The 21,363-nt window shown below is 34.5% G+C and overlaps 1 protein-coding gene and 1 long non-coding RNA gene across 3 annotated transcripts; both read right to left on the bottom strand.

The window, feature by feature from the left end:
- Positions 1-286: 286 nt before the first annotated feature.
- On the bottom strand, positions 287-10,206 carry LOC120353083. The gene is made up of 3 exons (XR_005572179.1): positions 9,559-10,206; positions 8,063-8,204; positions 287-554 (listed from the first exon to the last, which is right to left on the bottom strand). It is a non-coding gene; the product is annotated as an uncharacterized LOC120353083 (long non-coding RNA).
- A 2,059-nt stretch (positions 10,207-12,265) lies between these two features.
- LOC111058692 (40S ribosomal protein S17) lies at positions 12,266-20,278 on the bottom strand. 2 transcript variants are annotated; one of them, XM_022346249.2, is made up of 4 exons: positions 19,860-20,278; positions 19,279-19,430; positions 15,222-15,393; positions 12,266-12,374 (listed from the first exon to the last, which is right to left on the bottom strand). In XM_022346249.2, the coding sequence occupies exons 1-4, from the start codon at positions 19,860-19,862 to the stop codon at positions 12,315-12,317; spliced, it is 387 nt and encodes a 128-aa protein (XP_022201941.1). In that variant the 5' UTR covers positions 19,863-20,278; the 3' UTR covers positions 12,266-12,314. The 2 variants fall into 2 exon arrangements, with proteins under 2 accessions (XP_022201941.1, XP_039291604.1); XM_039435670.1 differs by having other exon boundaries at positions 19,706-20,127.
- Between the last annotated feature and the right edge of the window lie 1,085 nt (positions 20,279-21,363).

Below are 21,363 nucleotides of genomic sequence, written 5' to 3'. Positions count from 1 at the left end.
AGCTGATGCTATTCTTATATCTGTATTTGTACAGAAACAGTAAGATACATACATAATAAGCATAAACTGATAGGACGGCATGCATCGGACAATTAGATTTGATGCATTGTTTTCAATTGTAGTGTGCATGCCTATACAATGCAGATAGGTATGCATACTCCAATTGAAAACAATGCATCAAAGTCTGTACTCACCTTTAGAAACAAAATCGACATCGAGCGTACAGCCTAACGGACACAGTTAAAATTATTATAAAAGCTCAAGACAGGGTATTTAGTAAATAGAGTTTTTAATAACAATTTTATGCAATCTATTACACATTATGAGAATTATAATGAAATTATATAAAACAATTTCAGAGTATAAAATGTGACAAACTCTTTACATAAACAGACAACATTACTTTTCAAGTGTTAATTTCGTTTGTTCAAATACACTTATTATTTATTATGTTTATTGATAAAACACTTCATAAGTGTATAAAAAATATTGGATTGCTCTATGTAAAACAAATAATATGGTGAGGTATCAGTGGAGTTGGCACGTTCATCAGTCTGAAAAAGAGAATGAAAAATTAATAGAGAATAAATAAATGAATTTATTTCTTCCTTGAATTAACATATTAAAATATTAAATTTACATATTATAAGTACAGATGAAATATTAATCACGTCTTCAGTTGTCCGATCAGTGATTAAGTGAAATATGTTTGAGAACGTAAAATATGCATGAAAATAACATAATAATTATAGAGGAAAGAATTGGCTTATACATGTACATAATGGAAAATACACGTTTGACACATTACCACATGAACTAATGGAAGAACTGATCAACTTGCAATCTTACATGCAGATTATGAATTTACCGAGGTTTGATAATAGGCTTATTTTCATTGTTTTCAATCAAGCACTTTAAATGTAATAATTAAAACAAATTTATCAACAAAAGTCCATCCAAACAGAGCTTTCTCCAAGAGAATCTTTAGCGTAATTGGTAGTACACGCGACTCATGAATCAAACATATGTTGCGGGTTCGAGACCAATCAAACTCACTTTTTTCCTTTGTTAAGAATTTTCAACTCTGATAAAGATTATCCAACGGTATCTAGAGAAAGCAGCGGTGAGACCAAGTGTCCTTCTGATGAACCTATGTGAAAGATACAAGTATTTTTCTCAAATATTCCGGACCAGTACCCTCCACAATTATTTTGTAGGTTTCACATAGTATTGAGTACTTTAGTCTTTGTCGTAATTTCAGCATATCAAGTTCTCTGATGAGGTGTTATGTAATTATAAATTATGTGGTTATATCATTGCATAACTTTAGTCAACAGAGCATCCTCTAATGTGAGGAGACTCCCTCTCTTGGCGGCTGATAAACTCCAAGGACGAAAACGGACTCAGCGCCCACTCTCACATCAAGTAGAAGCTAGAAGGAATTCGGGAGAATGAGAGTGCACCGGCTTCAGAGACATTACCACTCAGGGCCGGAATAGAGTATCTTACATAGATAATCATTCCCCCGCCACCTTTACTAATGGTCGTTCCTAAGAGTAAATATTCAACAAGAATACCGTAAGCTTACGATTGTAAACTGGGTTTGAGTCAAGACTCGCTTAATACTACAATATCCAGAGGAGCTGAGGATATCATTGAGTTAAAATGCGCCGGCATAGATTGAATGTTTGTATGACATATTTTCAAGGAGTTGTTGATCATTGAAGAATGCATCAACGACATACAGTCAAACATTTAGAGAGATAAAAGTAGCCTGGATAAATTTAAAACAGATTGTTACATTCTTTCAAGAACTACTACATTACTTTGAAATGATAAGAAATAAGAATAGATTTGAAAGATAAGATTATAGCATAGAAATCAACACGGACTCCTGCTTAAATAAAATGTGAAATCAACATAGATTTTTATTACTTTTTAGGTTTTATTAAATTTTAGTTATTATATAAGTGTATTGCTATTTTTTAATGTTATCCTAATCATCCTGCAAAGAAAAAGTTGCCAACAGCAACGGAGATCTGCAAGGTGAACCTGTGCTACAATCAAATAAAAGATTCAACTACAATGACACAAGCTTATATTCTATCATACCTAACTTCTCTTCAATTTTCCCGCTTTCTGTTTACCCTCACATTAAATGATTTTCTGGTTGGCCGAGCGAAGTGAGGTCTAAGATTCAAGTCGACGGTTTGGCATTTCTCTTTATGTTTAAATGTTTATATATGTTTATATGTTGCCCATTTACAGCTAAACGTGGTAATAGATTTTCATGAAATTTGACACGTATGTTCCTTTTTAAATTGCGCGTCGACGTATATACAAGGTTTTTGGAAATGTTGCATTTCAAGGATAATATAAAAGTAAAAAGGAGCCTCCTTCATACGCCAATATTAGAGTAAGATTACCTATAGATTATTCATCATAAATCAGCTGTCTAGTGGACTATAATACTACCCGTTCAAAATCGAACATCTTGAAAAAGTATCTTTCCATCAACGTTAGTAGACAACGTTAGTAGACAGTGTTGTCTACTAGCTTTGTCTTTCCATAAGCTGAGGCCATGATTCTAGTTTAGAGTATAGAACACATTTTTCTTTTTTAATCTGATGATCAAGATTACAACAAATATTATTGAAAAGAAATTGATTTCTAAAATCATGAAAAGTGAGAAATGAAGTTTGTAGGAAATCCACATTATGGTAGTTTATTTTTTAATTTCAACACACCGATTTTTCGCCAACACGACAACACAGAATGTTCACTGATGGGTTGATTGGATTGGCGTATCGACGGCAGCCAGACCTGATAACAGCGCTCACACTCACATTTCGGGACGACACATCACGATACGATAGGACAGGAAGCTCTATGTTTATTAAAGATTTTTCTAGACATTTTAAATTGATAAATAATTATTTATTAATTTTTAAGGAAACATAACAACAGGTCAATGTACCTTACTGAGCGCGAGGTCTACTATTAACAGACCAAGAAATTTAGTTTGATCTTTACAATCCAAAAGGGTGTTATTCATAGCTACGCTTGGACACAATTCACTCCTGTTCTGCCTTGTTGAAAAGGGGACTACAATAGACTTACTTGAGTTCAGCAAGAGATTTCGGCTATTCAGGTATTCATTAATAGAGGACAGGCCTACAGCAGATGAGAGTTCTACATCCTCAATCGATTTTCCTGAAAATATGATGTTAGCATCATCTGCATAGAGACACACAGAGGCATGTGCTCGAACCACATCAGGCAGACCCTTGATGTAACATAGGAATAGTAAGGGACCCAAAATGGACCCTTGAGGGACACCATACTTTAAACTTCTTAGGTTAGAGCGATAACTGTATTTGTAACTATGATGTTTTTTCTCTCAGTATGCTCTATTTCAACAAATTGCCGTCTGCCAATCAAATAAGATGAGAACCACTTCCTCTCCTTATCATGTACTCCCAATTCCTCTAATGCGCGCAAAAGAACATTATGAGACACACTATCAAATGCACGTGTCATATCTAAAAATATGCCAATAATTTTCTCACCTTTATCTATTGTATTAATTATGGTATCTATGAAATCCACCATTGCTGTAATTGTTGACTTTTTTGAGCGGAAACCATGCTGTTCTTTATCCAATAAATGGTTTGCTTCTAGGTATTTCATTAATTGAATATATACCACACGTTCAATGATTTTTGAGAAAACTGATAACAACGCTATTGGTCTGTAGCAACCTGGATCTTTGATGTCACCTTTTTTAAATATTGGAAAAACTTTAGCTATCTTCAGTTTATCAGGAAATTGACCTGCTATAAGGGATGAATTTATAATGTGTGTTAATGGCTTGATTATAGCGCGTAAAACTCGTTTCACTACCGTTATTGGGATATCATCTGGCCCAGAAGAGTGTTTGTTCTCAAATGACATCACTATTTTATGTAATTGACACTCAGTAATAGGTTCAAATCTAAACCTCAATGAAGATTGACAACAACGTGGATTTTGTACAGTTACAGGTCTAGAACCATTGGGAATATCTGGTTTAACAAACCTATCAACAGCCGAAACAAAAAAATCGTTAAATATATTGCTCACAGTACTAGGATTCGTTGAGTGTATACCATCGCTTATTACACTTAGATTTGAGTTGTTCTTCCTATTCTTACCCACCTCAGCATTTATAATTTTCCAAGTTACTTTATTCTTATTTTTAGAATTAGAAATTTTCCCATCAAAGTATTTTTGTTTATTCTTTACAATCATAAGTTTAAGAGCTTTTCTATTATTTTTTATTTGAATCTTTAATTCTTCTCTTTTTGTTTGTCTATGTAAATTCTCTAACTCTAATAATTCTCTTTTTTTATCAGTGACCTCTGGACTCATCCCGTTCCTACTATCAGTTTCTTTCATAGTTCTCAGGATTTTTGGAAAATTAATATTAAAATAATGTGAAAAAGTCGAGATAAAGACATTGTACTTTTCATCCACTGGTGATTGATAAACCTCCATCCAATTTAAATGAGCTAACTCTCTATAGAACACTTCTAAGTGGCAGTCATCAAATCTACGACAAAATTTCCTGATCGGCTTACCGCGGAACACACTCATACCTCGGATCTCGAGCAGCTGCGCATCGTGGTCCGAGATATGAGTGATTATACCCGATATCTTTAAACTATCATCAGCTATGTTGGTAATAAAGTTATCTATCGCTGTTTCAGATGTGGTAGTAATTCTTGTAGGGAAATTGACTTTATAAATCATATTATGCATTTTCAGTACATTCACGAACTTATTATATGTGTTATTTTCTCCAGAACATTGATATTTATGTCACCTGCAACGATAACTTTTTTATATTTTTTACATAGAATTTCAAGAAGTATTTCTAACTTTTCTAAGAATGGATCTAAATAACAATGCTGAGGTGTTCTATATAAGCAAGCCAGGACAAAATTAAAATTATAAAGTGAAAACTCAGTTAAACAACATTCAAACTCTTTTTCAGTCGTTATTGACTGAATAGCAGGTAGATTTACACGTTTACATATTGAGAAAAATTTATTGTGCACTAGAATCATGACCCCACCCCCAGTACTGTTAAGTCTAGAAAATTGTGAACTTATCAGATAGTTTGGTAGATTTAGTATTTCTGTTTCAGCACTTGACATTTTATGCTCTGAAATAGCTAGTATCTCTGGCTCCAACTCCTGTAAATTTATTTTCAACATTTCCAATCGTGATGGTAGGTGTTGAACATTTTGATGTAATATAGAAATCTTGTCAAAAACTGATCTATTTTTATGAATAGAAGTCTGATTAGGAGAAGTAACTCTCTTTTGAGCCTTGTCATTTACTGTCCGTTTAAAGTGCGTCTATGTGAGTGTAGTGTACCATCAGCAACGTTATCAGCCAGTTTATCAGTGGAAATAGTATAATAATCTACAGTGCTAGAAGAGTCAAGATCCAGTGACAAATTATGATACGCTTTTGCTATAGAATCCGATATGTAGCGCTTTCCCATGAAACTGAAATGCAATCCATGGCGGGTATGGAAACGACGGCCAATGTAATATAATATAAAAGTAAAAAGGAGCCTCCTTCATACGCCAATATTAGAGTAAGATTACCTATAGATTATTCATCATAAATCAGCTGTCTAGTGAACTATAATACTACCCGTTCAAAATCGAACATCTTGAAAAAGTATCTTTCCATCAACGTTAGTAGACAACGTTAGTAGACAGTGTTGTCTACTAGCTTTGTCTTTCCATAAGCTGAGGCCATGATTCTAGTTTAGAGTATAGAACACATTTTTCTTTTTTAATCTGATGATCAAGATTACAACAAATATTATTGAAAAGAAATTGATTTCTAAAATCATGAAAAGTGAGAAATGAAGTTTGTAGGAAATCCACATTATGGTAGTTTATTTTTTAATTTCAACACACCGATTTTTCGCCAACACGACAACACAGAATGTTCACTGATGGGTTGATTGGATTGGCGTATCGACGGCAGCCAGACCTGATAACAGCGCTCACACTCACATTTCGGGACGACACATCACGATACGATAGGACAGGAAGCTCTATGTTTATTAAAGATTTTTCTAGACATTTTAAATTGATAAATAATTATTTATTAATTTTTAAGGAAACATAACAACAGGTCAATGTACCTTACTGAGCGCGAGGTCTACTGTTTACAGAACTACTAGTATACATTTAACCTTTATCAGAAAAATCCTTACAATCCTCAATCCTTATTATTATTTATTTTTTGCTGAGGGCAAAGCCTACATGAGCTATTAGCTTGTGCATGGGTAATGAGGCGGATGTTAATAAGAGATGAGTGGAACTACAGTTTTAGGAGGCTTCCGAACCACCAGGAAGCGATTTTCCTACTCATGAATCATATTCAGAGGAGTTGGCTCAAGTGGTCACTCTTCCAAAGGGAGAAGCAGACGCATGATTCTCAACGTATCTAAGCGATGGCTTAATAGCGCAACCACTGAGTCAAACCGCTTCTTAAATTTTGCACGAAACCTTAATTAGTATTTAATATATTCTATTATGAAGTTTCTTCTTGAAAATTTAAATAATTTTGAATGTGAATTTGCAACTATTCATTGAAAGGATATCCATTGCTTCTCACAAGAGTAGGCCTAGATAATCATTTTGTTATTATTATCAGCAAGGTGGAGTGGCCATAGTCGAGTGGATGAGATGCTGGCTTAATAATTCAGATGCCCGGGTTTAAATCCTGGATCGGGAAATAATTTTTTTCGGGCAAAAACCTTACACGTATATCGACGCTCAATTCAAAAGGAACATTCCTGTCAGTCAATTTAATGAAAAAGCTGTTGTCGCGTCGATAAAGCGAAATAAAGCGAAAAATATCGCACGTTACTTGGCCGTGAATGTCTTGCGTTATCCTCAGGGCTTGCATAAAACATCATGCTCTCCCTGCTAACGGCCACTTCCGGTCACGTGACTTGAATAGTCAGTAAGTTCAGTGTGTTATTTTTATTGTAAATTTTTTATTACTACGAGGGTGAATCAAATGAAAACATTAAAAGTGTTAAGTTATAGGATTGATCCGGTAGTTGACAGGGATGTTCGTTGAAGCTTACACAATGACTACTAGGTACGTTAGTGACCTTGCTACATACAATTAGCAGTGACTTCAGTTACAATATGGCCGCCCCATTATCAATATGCACCGCATTAGATCAGCGATCAGTCACTCGTTTCTTGAGCAGTGAAGGTGTCAAACCAATGGAAATTCATAGCAGGATGACAGTACATATGGTGATTCATGTTTGTCCAGAAACAAACATTGTCATCAACCAGATACACGAAAAGGAATGGTGCCATAGCTCATCGCCAAAATAAAAAAAAAACCTCCGAAATCAGCGATCAACAGGAAAACTCTTGCTGACTCTCTTCTGTGATGTGAACGAAGTAATTTTGGAGCATTACATTGACAGGGGGATGACAGTAAACATTAATTCTTATTCAAATCTCTTAGAAAATCATTTTCGACCAGCAATCAGGAGTAAATGGCGAGGACTTCTCCTTTCATGTGTTTTGTTACAGCATGACAACGCCCGACCACATACAGCCCGTCTCTCGGTTCAAACTATCCAGAATATCAAATTTGAAAGCCTCATTCATCCACCTTATTCTCCAGACCTCGCCCCTAGTGACTTTCATGTGTTCGGAAATCTTAAAGATGCAATGGAAAGCATTTCCAAAGTGATGAAGAAGTGAAAACCGCGGTGCACGAGTGACTACAGGCACATAAAACTTCAAGGAGACTATCTCAGAAAATTATAAATATAAGGTTCACTTAGTTATCAAAATAAATTATATATAACCGTTTTAAGGTTTTCATTTGATTCCACCCTCGTATAAATTGATTGCAATACATATTTTTAAGAAATTCACTGTAGTATTAGAGAGCTGTTGAAACGTCGATGAATAAAAAACCCACGTTTGTTGAAAAACTATTTAAAGTAGGTTCAACTTACAGAATGGTTAGCCTCTTTGTTATTAGAAGTAATCCACTTGTATAAATCGCTCGGCTGAAACTCTGGTTCTGTCAAATTTCTCCTTGATTGGATAGTTGTATTTGATCCCTTGCTCTATGTTTGCTGCAGTATAAATCGAAATCTGTAAAAATAATAACAGAACTGACTAAGTAATGAAATTTATTTTTCTCAATTACAACTAAGTGTAATTACAACAAAAATAGGTGAATTGGAACTTTCTAATTGAATAAAAAATCATTAAAATAAACAATTACGTGTCTAAATATTAAGGTTACGGCATACAGAAGGCAAGCGTTAGGTCCAAACTTTACAAACATAACTTTTTCCGCTGAGGCGCGTCTATTCCGCTCGATAGTGCTTTCCATAAAATACAATGCATCTTGTAAATTAACAGAAAATTCCTCGCTTCTGTACAGCTCTTTTACTTTGTGCCGAAATGTATAATTCCTAATCGATGACTCTAGACGCGCGTCTATGCTAGAGCCGTCGCTAAGAAATTGTACCTTCGGCATATACTCTAATAATAAGATTATGAGTATATAATAATATTAGTAAAATTAAAATAATACAGGTAATGATGTCATTGTACTTGACATCATGTGGAACTAGGCTATTTATTTTCAAAAGTCTTTCATTTCATGTATTAGTACCGGTAGCATATTAAGCTGGGTTTACACCAAAGTTATTAACAAAATGTTAATAACTTAATCCTTATATATTCTATTAGATTGAACGGATCTTGACAAACACATATGATAAGATATGTTCAATCTAATAGGATCTATTAGGATTAAGTAATTGAAATTTTGTTATTAACTTTGGTGTAAACGCAGCTTTAGCCTATTCATTCCATAGTAGAATATTACATTAATCTACATCAATATAGAGAAATTGGACAACATTGCTGTTTCTAGCGTGAATAATATTAGTAATTTTTATTAGGGAATCTTCTTGCTACATTGATACTCTGTTGGGTTTTGATTACCAACTAAGACTTGATTGAAAACTATTTCCAACCTAAATTCATCATTTGATCATTAGTTAAACTGAAATTGGATGAAATTATTATGTATTATTTAATTAAAATTGTAATTAATTTAATGAAAATTCTAATAAGAATTACTGTTATCAATATAATTTAGAATCGTCGGTTCTTCAAAGTAAGGTTAGTTTTGAAACAGCTTTTTTTAATATTAAAATTGAATTAGATTGTATCAAAATAAGCTAGCACGGTTTATTTTTCACCCCTGTTTCATTTAAAAAATTGAGTCGATAACTTTAATAATAGCCTAACTGAGATAACAGTGATAGCTGACCAGCTAGACTTTAGCTCATATTCTTTCAAACTTCCTGAATCGGATTAAGCAAAATCACATAATTATTTCAACTATAACCAGTAGCTACAAGACCAATAGCAAAAATTATAAGAATTTATCTACTTGATATAAACAAAATAATAACATAAGCTTACATACCTGAAACACAATCCAGACATCGTCTAGTAACTAGGCAAAGAAGTATAAAATAAACTTTATAGAACATTTCGTAGTTAAATGGTCTACCTTATTCAATTTACATAAACATATAAACTTTGTAGAAGAATAAAACTTCAAGTCAATTTATTTTGAAATTTAAAAACTTTCAAAATTGTGATAATTTATCGTCAATCAACATGTAACCTATAAAATTGAACAGTTTTGGATTTGGAGTTAGGAGTTTTTCAACGGTCAAGACACAAGCCCTACAACACAAAAAAATCAGAATTATTCGGACGTCAAATACGTGACAAGTGAAATGTATTATTAAATAACAAATATGGAAAATTTCATTTTAAAAGTTGTTGATAATTGATTGATTGTTTTCTATTTATCATTCTACTAAAAACTTTATTTATTATTATTATCATCGCATGTTTATTTAGTAGGTTGGCCACATTTCCATAGATGTGTCACGTGACTTGTCGATGCTATGGTTTGTCGATGCTATGTCGTGTCGAGGCTGTGGTGGCAGGCCTAATTTTATTTTACTTGTCGATGCTATGGTTTGTCGAGGCTATGACGTGTCGGTGCTACGGTTTGTCGAGGCTATGTCGTGTCGATGCTGTGGTTTGTCGGAGCTATGGTAGGTAACCGGCTTCAATATTATGGTGTTGCTACATTTGTCTATCATTCGACAAAGTAGATTACGCTATCCTTATTTAGCTCTGCAAGGTTGCCAAATCGTTTTCAACAGTGTAGAAAAATAACCAATAAACAAAATATTCAATCTCAATTATAAAAATTTATTATTCAATCATTGAAGAATTTAAATTACTGACGAATAAAATATAATTTATTATTTTAAGCAAGAATGACCAGTTGATATTACATCGGCAATCAGCCATCCTATATAGAAGGCAATGACAAGACACAGAATCGGCAACGCTGTCCCATCTTTCTTCACTGCCATTATAACGTGGAACTCATTATAACAATATTATAATAATATAGTGAGGTCCACGTTCCTTATCTATTTTAATAGTCAACTATTATTAAATGATAAGAATTATAGATTATCTATTATTGAATAATAGATAAGGAAAGCAGATAGCGCTATCCTTTTCTAGCTTAGCAACGTAGGTAGACATATAGTTTTTTTAACAATGAAGAAATAATATAATTGGCCTATTAACAAAATTTTCCATTTCAATTAAGAACGTTTACTATTGACAAAAAAAATAGCCTAATTGATTATTTCAAACAAGAATGAACACAGTTTTGATATTACATCGGCTCCATAAGACAGGTATCAGCTATCCTATGAAAGGACTTACTTAAGGCAGTGGCGATGCAGAAAATCGGCAACGTTATCTTATCTATCCATGGCAAGCTCATATGGAATCGGTGATTTAAGTTCAGCTTTCAAGTAATTCCATCTTAGTCCAACCTCACCAGTGTATGGGTTCCGTCAGGGGAGATCAACCACAGAAGCAATGCCTTATCTAGTGGAGTCGGTACTTGGGGGGCAGGCCGTCGGTCTCTGTTTGCTTTATGTGATTTGACCAAAGCATTCGACTGTGTCTTACATGACATTCTGCTGCGTAAGATGAGGAGTTTCTCTGAGAACCATAGAGCATTACCTCTTCAACAGAATGCAGGTGAGATCGGTGAATGGGGCGGAATCACGGTCAAGGGAGGTGATCTTCTGAGGATTATTGGTCCTCTGCTGTTCCTTATTGGAAAAAAGTGAAATAGCAAGTGTTGGGCCAGCCAACCAAAGTGACACTAAGGCCAACAATTTATAATTCTGAAACAGTTATGCTCTGGGTTGGGAAATTCAACTAAAGCTTCAATTATTGGGCCAACACCACTACCCCACTTAGTTGGATTTCCCATCATGAGATCAAAAAACTTAAAATTCAATATTGTGTTAGAAACTCTGTATCAAAAATAGTATAGCTACAGATGAAAATTAACGAGAAATTGCTTTTATTCAAATGCTAATTAATAAATAACTATTAAACAAAAATCCATTATTTTCTTCATTAGTTCTTGACCCTGTTGTCAATATTTGCAGTAGCAGAGGTCTTCGGCTGATTTACAGCATTTAATTTGGATTTTTGTTTATTACTTAGTATTTGAATAAATGCAATTTCTAATTAATTTTAATCTGTAGACTCACAGTCAGCAGCCTGAGGTCCACGTTATAATGGCAGCGGAAAAAGAGAGAACAGCATTGCCGTTTCTCTGCCTTGCCATTGCCTCTATATAGCTAATATGTATGCCTGATACAATATTAACTGTTTAATTATTCAATAATACATTCTCATTATTGACATACTTATTATTAATATGATAAAATATTTAGTCAATTATATTTTGGCAACGTAGCAGGCAGAACAAGAAAAGGATAGGGCTATCTGCTCTGTCGAATGAGACAAGGATAGCAACACTAAATATTAATCAAAAACTGCCATTTTAACGTGCACCTCACTTTCTTCATGTCCGATTTGGAACGTGAGAGTAGGGATGTTGGTCTAACCAGCCGGAGCGTAAGTGGTGAAGGATCCAACGTGGTGGCCCGCTTAATGTAGACGCAATGCTTCCTTTCCAACTAATAATAACAGTTCAAAGTAAAATAGCCTTGAATGAAATTTCTTTCAACAGAACTTTGTCAACTTGATTGGAATTAAAATGAAACAAATTTTTTGTATTTTATAAATTTTTATTCATTAAAAATAACAGTGAAAAACCTATGGACGTCTGCCAAACTGTGTCTGTGTCAGCTGAAGCCCATTGATGTTTTGGAAATCCTGAAAAATAAAACAACTTTTATAGACTTTATAAAAATATATATTGTGTCAAAATAGGCAAAAATAATTTTATTCATTATGTAAGAGGTTTGTTTATCAACGTTTTTGTGGGTGCGTTAAACACTGAGTGCTGTGATGTCTGGAATATCATGAGCTCTAGGCTTGTGCGTGGGTGATGAGGCGGATGATGAGGGGTGAGTGAACCTATAGCTTTAGCTGGGTCTGAACGAGTGATTTTCAAACTCATAAATGGTATTTGAAGGAGTTCAACTCTTGAGGCTGTCACGAATTCAAATTACTTCCCTAAAGACCGAGGATTAAGACGTAAATACAGTTTCTCATTCAATTCAGATCATCATAATTAATATAATGTCATATAAATTGAAAATAAATAGTATAAAATTTTATTATAATAGCTCGAATTGGATATTTTGAATAATTATTTCTGTATTACTTACTACACTACTTAACACTCATAGAGAATCAATCAAATATCAGGGAATGATTATGGAAAATACAGTTTTCAAGATAGAGACAAACAAGTTCTTGATACACTAGATAAAGATCCATAGTAAGATTAACGTTATGAAGTCAGTTGAAATTATAGCACTACAGTGTTGCGCATTTTCTTATTTTCTTCAATATCTTAATAATACGATATCTAACTAGCCGTCAGGCTCGCTTCGCTCGCTATGTCCGTCTAGCCAGGGGGCTCCGCCCCTTAACCTCCGACTGGATCGTCCAAAAATGAGATCAGCGGGCTCGCTTAGCTCGCCTGCATTTTTCATTTTTAACGTTGGAAAAACTCTGATTTTGGGCGTATCTGTGATGAAATATTAAAGTCACCTTATCACAAAATTTTTAGACCCTAGCTAAACCTCTGTACCAAATTTGAACATTTTCTGTCTAATACTTGATGAAAGAACTGAGAAAACGCAAAAAACAGCTAATTTTTTGCGTATCTTTGGCGTTATTTTAAATTCCTTCCAACACAACATTATTTTAGCTTCTGTACTAAAATTGAACAATTTCTGTTCACTTGTTCTCGATAAATCTGAGAAAAAGCAAAAAACGCTGGAAAAACGTTAATTTTGGGCGTATCTTCAACGTTATAGCAAATTCCTTCTAACACAACATTATTACACCCTAGCTGAGCTTCTGTACTAGATTTGAACATTTTCTGTTCATTTGTTCTCGATAAAGCTAAGAAAACGCTGAAAAAACGCAGATTTTGGGCGTACTTTGGAAAATTTTCCAAATCCGTTCTTCGTGCGCCTCTAAAGGGCCAACTTAACATACCTACCAAATTTGAACGTTTTTGGTCCGGTAGATTTCAAGTTCTGTGATTGGCACTCACTGACTGACTGACTCACTCGCAGAACTAAAAATCTACCGAACCAAAAACGCTCAAATTTGGTAGGTATGTTAAGTTGGCCCTTTAGGCGCACTAAGAACGGATTTGGAAAAATTTCCAAAGATACGACCAAAATCTGAGTTTTCCAGCGGTTTTTTAGCGTTTTCTAAGCTTTATCGAGAACAAATGAACAGAAAATGTTCAAATTTAGTACAGAAGCTCAGCTAGGGTGTAATAATGTTGTGTTAGAAGGAATTTGCAATAACGTCAAAGATACGCTCAAAAGTAGCGTTTTTCCAGAGTTTTTTTTTGCTTTTTCTCAGATTTATCGAGAACAAATGAACAGAATTTTTTCAAATTTAGTACAGAAGCTAAGCTAAGGTGTAATAATGTTGTGTTAAAAGGAATTTGAAATAATCCCAAAAATACGCCCAAAATCTGCGTTTTTGGCGAGCGAAGCGGGTCCGCTGATCTCATTTTTGAACGATCCAGTCGGGGGTCCAAGGGGCGAAGCCCTGGTTGATATGGCGAGCGAAGCGAGCCTGACGGCTAGTCGATCATATTGTAGATATTCCCTGCGATCGGTTTGTGGTCTACGACCGATTGTTGCAAACCGATTCTGAGCCAGCCAGACTATAGGGAGAAACTAGACGGATATTATTACATGTCGCCAGTAGCACCATTGTCAATTAGAACTATACTAGTGCCCCCTGGGTTGGAGAACTCGCTCAAGAACTCACTGTTGTATAGTAATCTTTAAAATCAGCAACTTTCAAACAGCTAAATATTTCTTCACAAGTATAATTTGTCAGATTTCATTGGGGATCTTATTTGAAATTACTCTTCAAAAACTACGCTGTCGCATCAACATTTTTGTCCCTCATATGAATCCAAACTCATTTTTTTAATGAGAAGGTGGTCATGTAATACATGATTTAATACAGTGTTCAAAGAGAAAATCAATGACGAAAACCGCACATTGATATCTCAATTTTTATCAGTTTGCTGATGTAAAAGTTGTAAATTATGTTGTGTAATAACCAGCTGGAATCATGTGTCAGCGCATGAAGGTCTGTCTGTGTAATAGCTTTCAAGTAACCTCAGCTGATGTTATGGATGAATAAAAGGAAAAAACTGTTGTAGTTGCATGCAATGAATTCTTCAGCTTACTAAATCACAACAATTTTTTTCTCATGCACTTTCAATGTTATTTTTATTTTCTGAAAAAGGACGAACGAGTGAGTCAATTTTGATGTCCAACGAACTTGACCTGTGAAAAAGTTCGAAGAATATGTGTTCAAAATATGTAGCTGATTGATCAATTCTTTCTAAAGTTATTGTAGAACATACAAAGATACGGACACCGACTTTGGCCTTCAGTAAGTCAAAAAGTGAAAACTCGCTGACGCTGGTTCAAAAGACCGTGGTTTCGAAAATAAATAAACTGTCGGGAATATTAGCTCGATCTCAATTGTCGGGTATTTGCTACTTACCATCATCTTCAACATGTCCTTGGTCTCCGCGTCCACTTCGATGACATCCTGCTCGAGAGCCGACACCTCTGGCACGTAGTTGTCTCTGCGCTCTCTCTCTTCCTCCTGCAGCTTGATCGAGATGCCACGTACCTGCGAGTGACGGAGGCGCTTCATCAGGTGGGTCACGAACCTGCAATTCAACATACAACATCAGTTCAGTTCATTCTTTGGCGACAGAAAAATAGAAGTTTATACAACGGTTTTAACATAAGGGTATTTAACGCACGAGTTAGATGTGGAGACAAGACAAAAGTAAGTGTCTTAAACATCTCACGAGTGCTTTAAAGATGATATAAAACTGTTGTATACACTATTTTATCTAGAAACCATTCAAGCAAAGTACCTATCACATAGCCGACTTGTTGTAAGGTTAGAGATCAACTAACAAGTCTATATGGTAAGGATATTGAAATAACAATAGGTATAATCGTATAAAGCTACTAAGAGAGAGTGAACAGTAAACTTGAAATACTTGAAACAAGACAAAATGATAACTTGACAAACTGAAAACGTGACGTACTGAGAAATTGATGAACTGAAAAATTGATGAAATGAGAATTTGAAAAACTGAAAACATAAAAACTTCAAGAAAATCAGAAGGACATGTATGCTCTTATAAAATATCATCATTTTCACTCATGTAATTTAATGAATGAAATAACTTAAATATTTCAAAACTGAAATTCGTAATTATCCAGACTCCATAAATATACATAGGCTAATTGAATACAGGTACAATTATTTGGTTTTGATTAAAAGATGTAGAATATACTATACAGGGTGAGCATAAAGTCTTTTCCTGATTTTAAAAATCTATTACAGAATAACCGTTTGACATAATAATTTAAATCTGGCGCTGTTACATAGGTTAGTGTTTGACCAATAGATGGCGCTAGTGGTCCTAAACAATGACGCTGATAGTGCGTAATTTCCTAGATGAAACATTTCCGGAACGGTGGATTGGAAGGGATGGTCCAACACCCTGGCCACCCCGCTCTCCAGACATTACTCCCCTTGACTTTTTTTATGGGGATATATCAAGGACAGTCTTCGCCACACCAGTTGCTGACATCGACGAATTGAAGGCTAGGATACAAGCTGCTGTGGGTACTGTGACAGAACACATGTTACAAAACACCTGGCGAGAACTGGAATACCGCTTCGACATTATCCGGGCTACCAAGGGGGCACACGTTGAAGTTTACTAATGTAAGTGATATTAAAAAAAAACTACTAACACTAACCTATGTAACAGCGCCAGATATAAATTGATATGTCAAACGGTTATTCTGTAATAATTTTTTAAAATCAGGGCAAGACTTTATGCTCACCCTGTACTTCAATTGTGGAATTAACTGAGTTACAAAACGTAACAATTTGAATACTTAATTGCGGAAGGATAAGTTAGAAGGACGTCATAATAGTATTAGTGTGAAGTTTTCTTTCAATGTAAACTGTTATTTTTTAGTTTAAGGTGAGAAATTTCAGTCATTTAACAAAACAAGAATACTCTAAAATATGAAAACTAAAAACACATTTTGATCACCAATTTTCAGTGTTATTAATTTTGTCAACCTACTATCATAGAGAAAATATAGTATAATAATATATGTTCTCTATGCTCCTATCTATCAACCTTGGTGAAGATCATAGCTTATCCATGATCCAACAAAATATGTAGCCTCCACTCTCACCACAACAAAGCATTCAACTTTGATATGTTAAATCGCAAAGGCAATCAATGTAAGCACTCAATAGAAGTACACAGATCAATCTGATTCAGTATACAGGGTTCAGGTGCTCAAAACATAATAAAAATACATATAAAATATTATAAGAATATATTATGGTTCATAAATTAATATTCTAGGCCCGGTTGCACAAAAGCCGATTAAAATTCAATTGTGATTAATTTCTTGAGAACCAATCAAAGAAGGCTTCTCTGATTGGTTCTTGTGAATTTAACCATGATTACAATTTAATCGGCTTTCGTGCAACCGGCACCTGGTCTTGCAAACGGTAGCAGCAGTTGACCGTAGATGGGCACACACTAGTCACTACCTCCGTAAACAAAGCCTTAGTGCATTCTGGTGACGTCAGCACAGGTAGGGCTCCTACACCAATAAAAATTCTTTGATTTCAGCTTATCTATATCGGCTAGTGTTTTGATTTGTGTAGAAGCCCTCCCTACCTGTGCTGACGTCACCAGAATGCACGAAGGCTTTGTTTACGGAGGTAGTGCTAGAGTCCACTAAGATTAAAGTCAGACTGCCAGCATTGGTTGAATGGGCTACCCTAGCCCCCCCCCCCATTACGCTGGTCACTAACATTAGGACATGTATGATAAGCATGTGTGTACATGCATGTAGCTATCATGCACATACACACATGTTCATCATGCATGTTTTGTCATCAGCCAAATAAACAGCCAATAACAATGAATAAACTACTGAGAAATAACAAATTATAATGATACAAGAATAATTTAAACTCAAATAGAGCAGAGAAATAAATTTGAAGAAACAAAAACAAAACCTCAAAAAGATTCGTTGTGATGACACAACAATGTATGGCAGGTGTACACACATGTGCATCATGGATGTCCTACCGTTGATGGCCAGCCTTAAGCGAGCAAAATATGTATTATATATATATATATATATATATATATATATATATATATATATATATATATATATATATGTTTGAATGTCAGTGTTAGTATATCCGACAAAACTGTGAAAACTCGCTGAAGATCCTTGAAAAAATATCAACAAGTAGCAGCTGATCAAGAGTGATTTCAATCCTGAGCGTGATATTTTTAGTGTTTTATATGAATTGAATACTACTCGATACGTAAAGATCTACCTTCTGATCCGTCCGCCCGAGTAGTGGCCGATTTAAAATATTATTATTAATCTCAAAATAAGCGGCAGTGAGATTAACTTCAAACTGACAGTAAATCTCACTAAACTGTGTCCCACGAAAGAAGTAAGTTAACAGCCCAGAACCAAAGATTCTACATGGAATTTGCAACAAAAAATGGTGTGAGTGTACGCCCAGTGACAAAACACCTTTCATGAAATTTTTGGTTGAAATCAATTTAGTAGCCTATGTTATTTTGAGCACAAAATCACTAAAATTAAACGGCGGCCACTATTGTTTTTAAAATGAACTAAGTTCAAAGTAGCACAATTTTACATGCATTTATCCTATAAGTAGCAGCCATTTTGATTTTGATTATTGAAATCATCAAATAAAAATGATATTTCTAATCTAAGTTTTCCTAACCTGAGCTTCCCTAACCAAAACTTTTTTAACCTAAAGCTTTTCCTAACCTTAGCTACTTAAAGCTGCTAACTATAGGTTAAATTAAACAATGGTGACCGCCGTTTAATTTTTGCAATTTTGTGCTCAAAATAACATAGGTACTAAATCGATCCCAACCAAAAATTTGATGACAGGTATTTTGGCACTGGACGTACACTTTAGCCCAAAAAATGTCTAGTAAAATTTTCTTAAATTGTCGATCTTAGATTTTGAGACATATACATATCGATTTTTCGATATTTTTGAAAAACGTCAATAATTAACTAAAAAACTCAGTCAAAATCTAATTCTAAGGATGGCCACTGAAGGTTAGGACATGTAAGTTATGTTTATCATGCACACATACATGTTTATCATGCATGTCTTGTTATTAGCGAGAGGCTCCTAATACAAAATAAACCAATAGAACATAACAAATTATAGGTAGACCTTACAGAAATATTTAACGTCAAATGGAGCAGCAAAGCAAAAATAAACAACAAATAATCAAAAAGAGAGATAGAAACATGAGTCAAGTAAAAGGAATGTAGCCTTCAACGACAATAAAATCAATAAATATGTGGTTGATTGTAGGAAATTATATCAGAGGCGATTGATGTATGCACACATAAGAAGTACAAGGAATATGACAATTCAAAATACAGGGTTCTGGTGCAAAGAAAATTTACAAAAAACTATAACTTACCCAGCGATCTTATTCCTCAGTGGTTTGGTAGGTATAATTGCGATTTCTTCACATATTCTCTTGTTGGTATCAAAATCCAAAGTCAGCTTTGTGTAGTATTTTTCAATGATCATACGAGCTGCTTTCTTGACGGTTTTCGTCCTGACGCGACCCTAAAAGAGTAACAAACATTTCTAAAATCGATCATTGGAATACATTATAAAATAATAAGTGATTGAAAAAACCTGATTACATGGAAATTGGGGAGGGCACATAGTATTACAATGTTCTGGCAACAATGGACAAATGAACAGAAGTCATATTAAACTATTCATTATATTTAATTCAATAAATTGAATTTATTATTAGTATTGCTTGAATAGTAATTATAATTACTCTCATACAACTTGAATTATTATTCAATATCTAGAAATATGAAAATCCTAACCTATAGCTAACAGAATGGAATTTTCAATCACAGTGATAAGGGAATAAACAGTTCTGAGTATAGAGAATCATTAAAAAATTACAATCAAAAAACAGATAAATAAGAGAATTTGTTAAAATTTAGGATTAATTTGTATTATAAAGATAAAAATTACCATTATGACAGCTTAACAGCACGGCGTTCTTGAAGGAAACTCTCACCCAAAGAAAAACGGAAACATCAACCAATGCCAGGTTGGACAACACAACAAAAGTACATATAAGTTAATTGATTTCTGAAGAAATTTGATTTACATCGGAATGGACATTTTTAATTCCACAATAATATACTAGGAAAATTATATTCAATCTCAATTTCTCATGAGAAACTGTTATTGAGACGGGGTGTTTATTGAGTGCTTCTTGACTGTACACATCACGTCATAATTGCTCGAATGTAAAGTAGACGTCTGTCAGTTGCGCAAAAATAGTGAATCTGTAGTAAGATCCAAATAATGAAGTCGGCGATTGATTAACTGCCATCTGCACTGTTACAGTTTTTTTTCATGTGTTTGTACGGGGCCGCGGAATTGGAAATATCTGGAACTCAAAATATCAATGTTAAATGTCCTATGCTTGAAAACTGTTGCTGGGTGGAACTCAAAATATTTGTCAGACAGCGGAATTGGAAAAATCCGGAAATCGAAATATGTTGCTAGGCGGAGTTGGGAGTATCTGGAACTCGAATTATTTGTTTGTCTGATGGCGGAATTGGAAATATCTGGAACTCAGAATATCAGTGCCAAAGTGGGAGTACTGGTAATGTGTTTGTTATTGAGAAATGGTTCAAGTCTGACTCATTTTCTGGAATGATATGGACTAATTAGCGTAATTCATAGCTCATTTTATATTAATTTTCAATGGAAATATTGGACTTGAACTTTAAACAGTAGAAACAACTTGGCTGATCTTTTTGGACTTGTTTTTCATTATCAAAATTTGGGAATAGAATACTTTTGGACCTGGTCTGTTGTTCTTTTTCAATTATATTCATTGTATTCATATATTATGCAAGCTTTCAATACTCTGTTATCTGTTTCAACAAACAAGACTGACGACTGTTGATGTGTTGATGAATTTATTTTAGGTTAACTATAGAACCCTTCATTTGTTTTGCGATAAATTTGTTTCATCCCACACCTACACAGTCTTGCTAATAACGATCGATATTGTGAATTCGATATATTTCCAATTCCACATACTTCCAATTCCACCAGCTGACAAGATATTTTGAGTTCCGCGGGTCTGCACAATATTTGGAGTTCCATATATTTCCAATTCCGGCCAGCTGCAAGATATTTTGAGTTCCAGATATTCCCAATTCATGCGACCCGTTTGTATGTGTTTTGATTTTTTGACGCCATCGATCCCACAATTGTGGGTAATAGATGAAGCTGAAGGTATTAAGGTATTAACATTGGTTTGCTATCCTATCGAAGCAGAAAGCTTTAACCTCCACTATTACCGCAACCGCAATATCAACTCCAAATTGTTTATAAGCACAAAAGCACATAGACTAGTTTTATTCTTTTCTATAGTGAGGTCTACGTTATAATGGCAGTGGAGAAAGATAGGAGAACAACGTTGCCGATCCTCAGTCTTGTCAATGCCTTCTATAGA

This window comes from Nilaparvata lugens, chromosome 9, assembly GCF_014356525.2.
Source record: "Nilaparvata lugens isolate BPH chromosome 9, ASM1435652v1, whole genome shotgun sequence".
NCBI lineage: Eukaryota > Metazoa > Arthropoda > Insecta > Hemiptera > Delphacidae > Nilaparvata > Nilaparvata lugens.
Note: the sequence above shows the minus strand (reverse complement) of the source record. Positions and strands in the feature narration are given on the sequence as shown.

Excerpts from the sequence above, each read along its gene's own strand:
- LOC111058692 (XM_022346249.2), bottom strand. Across the intron at positions 15,394-19,278 it reads CTGAGGAATAAGATCGCTGG|GTTCGTGACCCACCTGATGA; the intron begins GTAAGTTATAGT and ends GTTGAATTGCAG. Across the intron at positions 12,375-15,221 it reads AGGACATGTTGAAGATGATG|GATTTCCAAAACATCAATGG; the intron begins GTAAGTAGCAAA and ends TTTATTTTTCAG.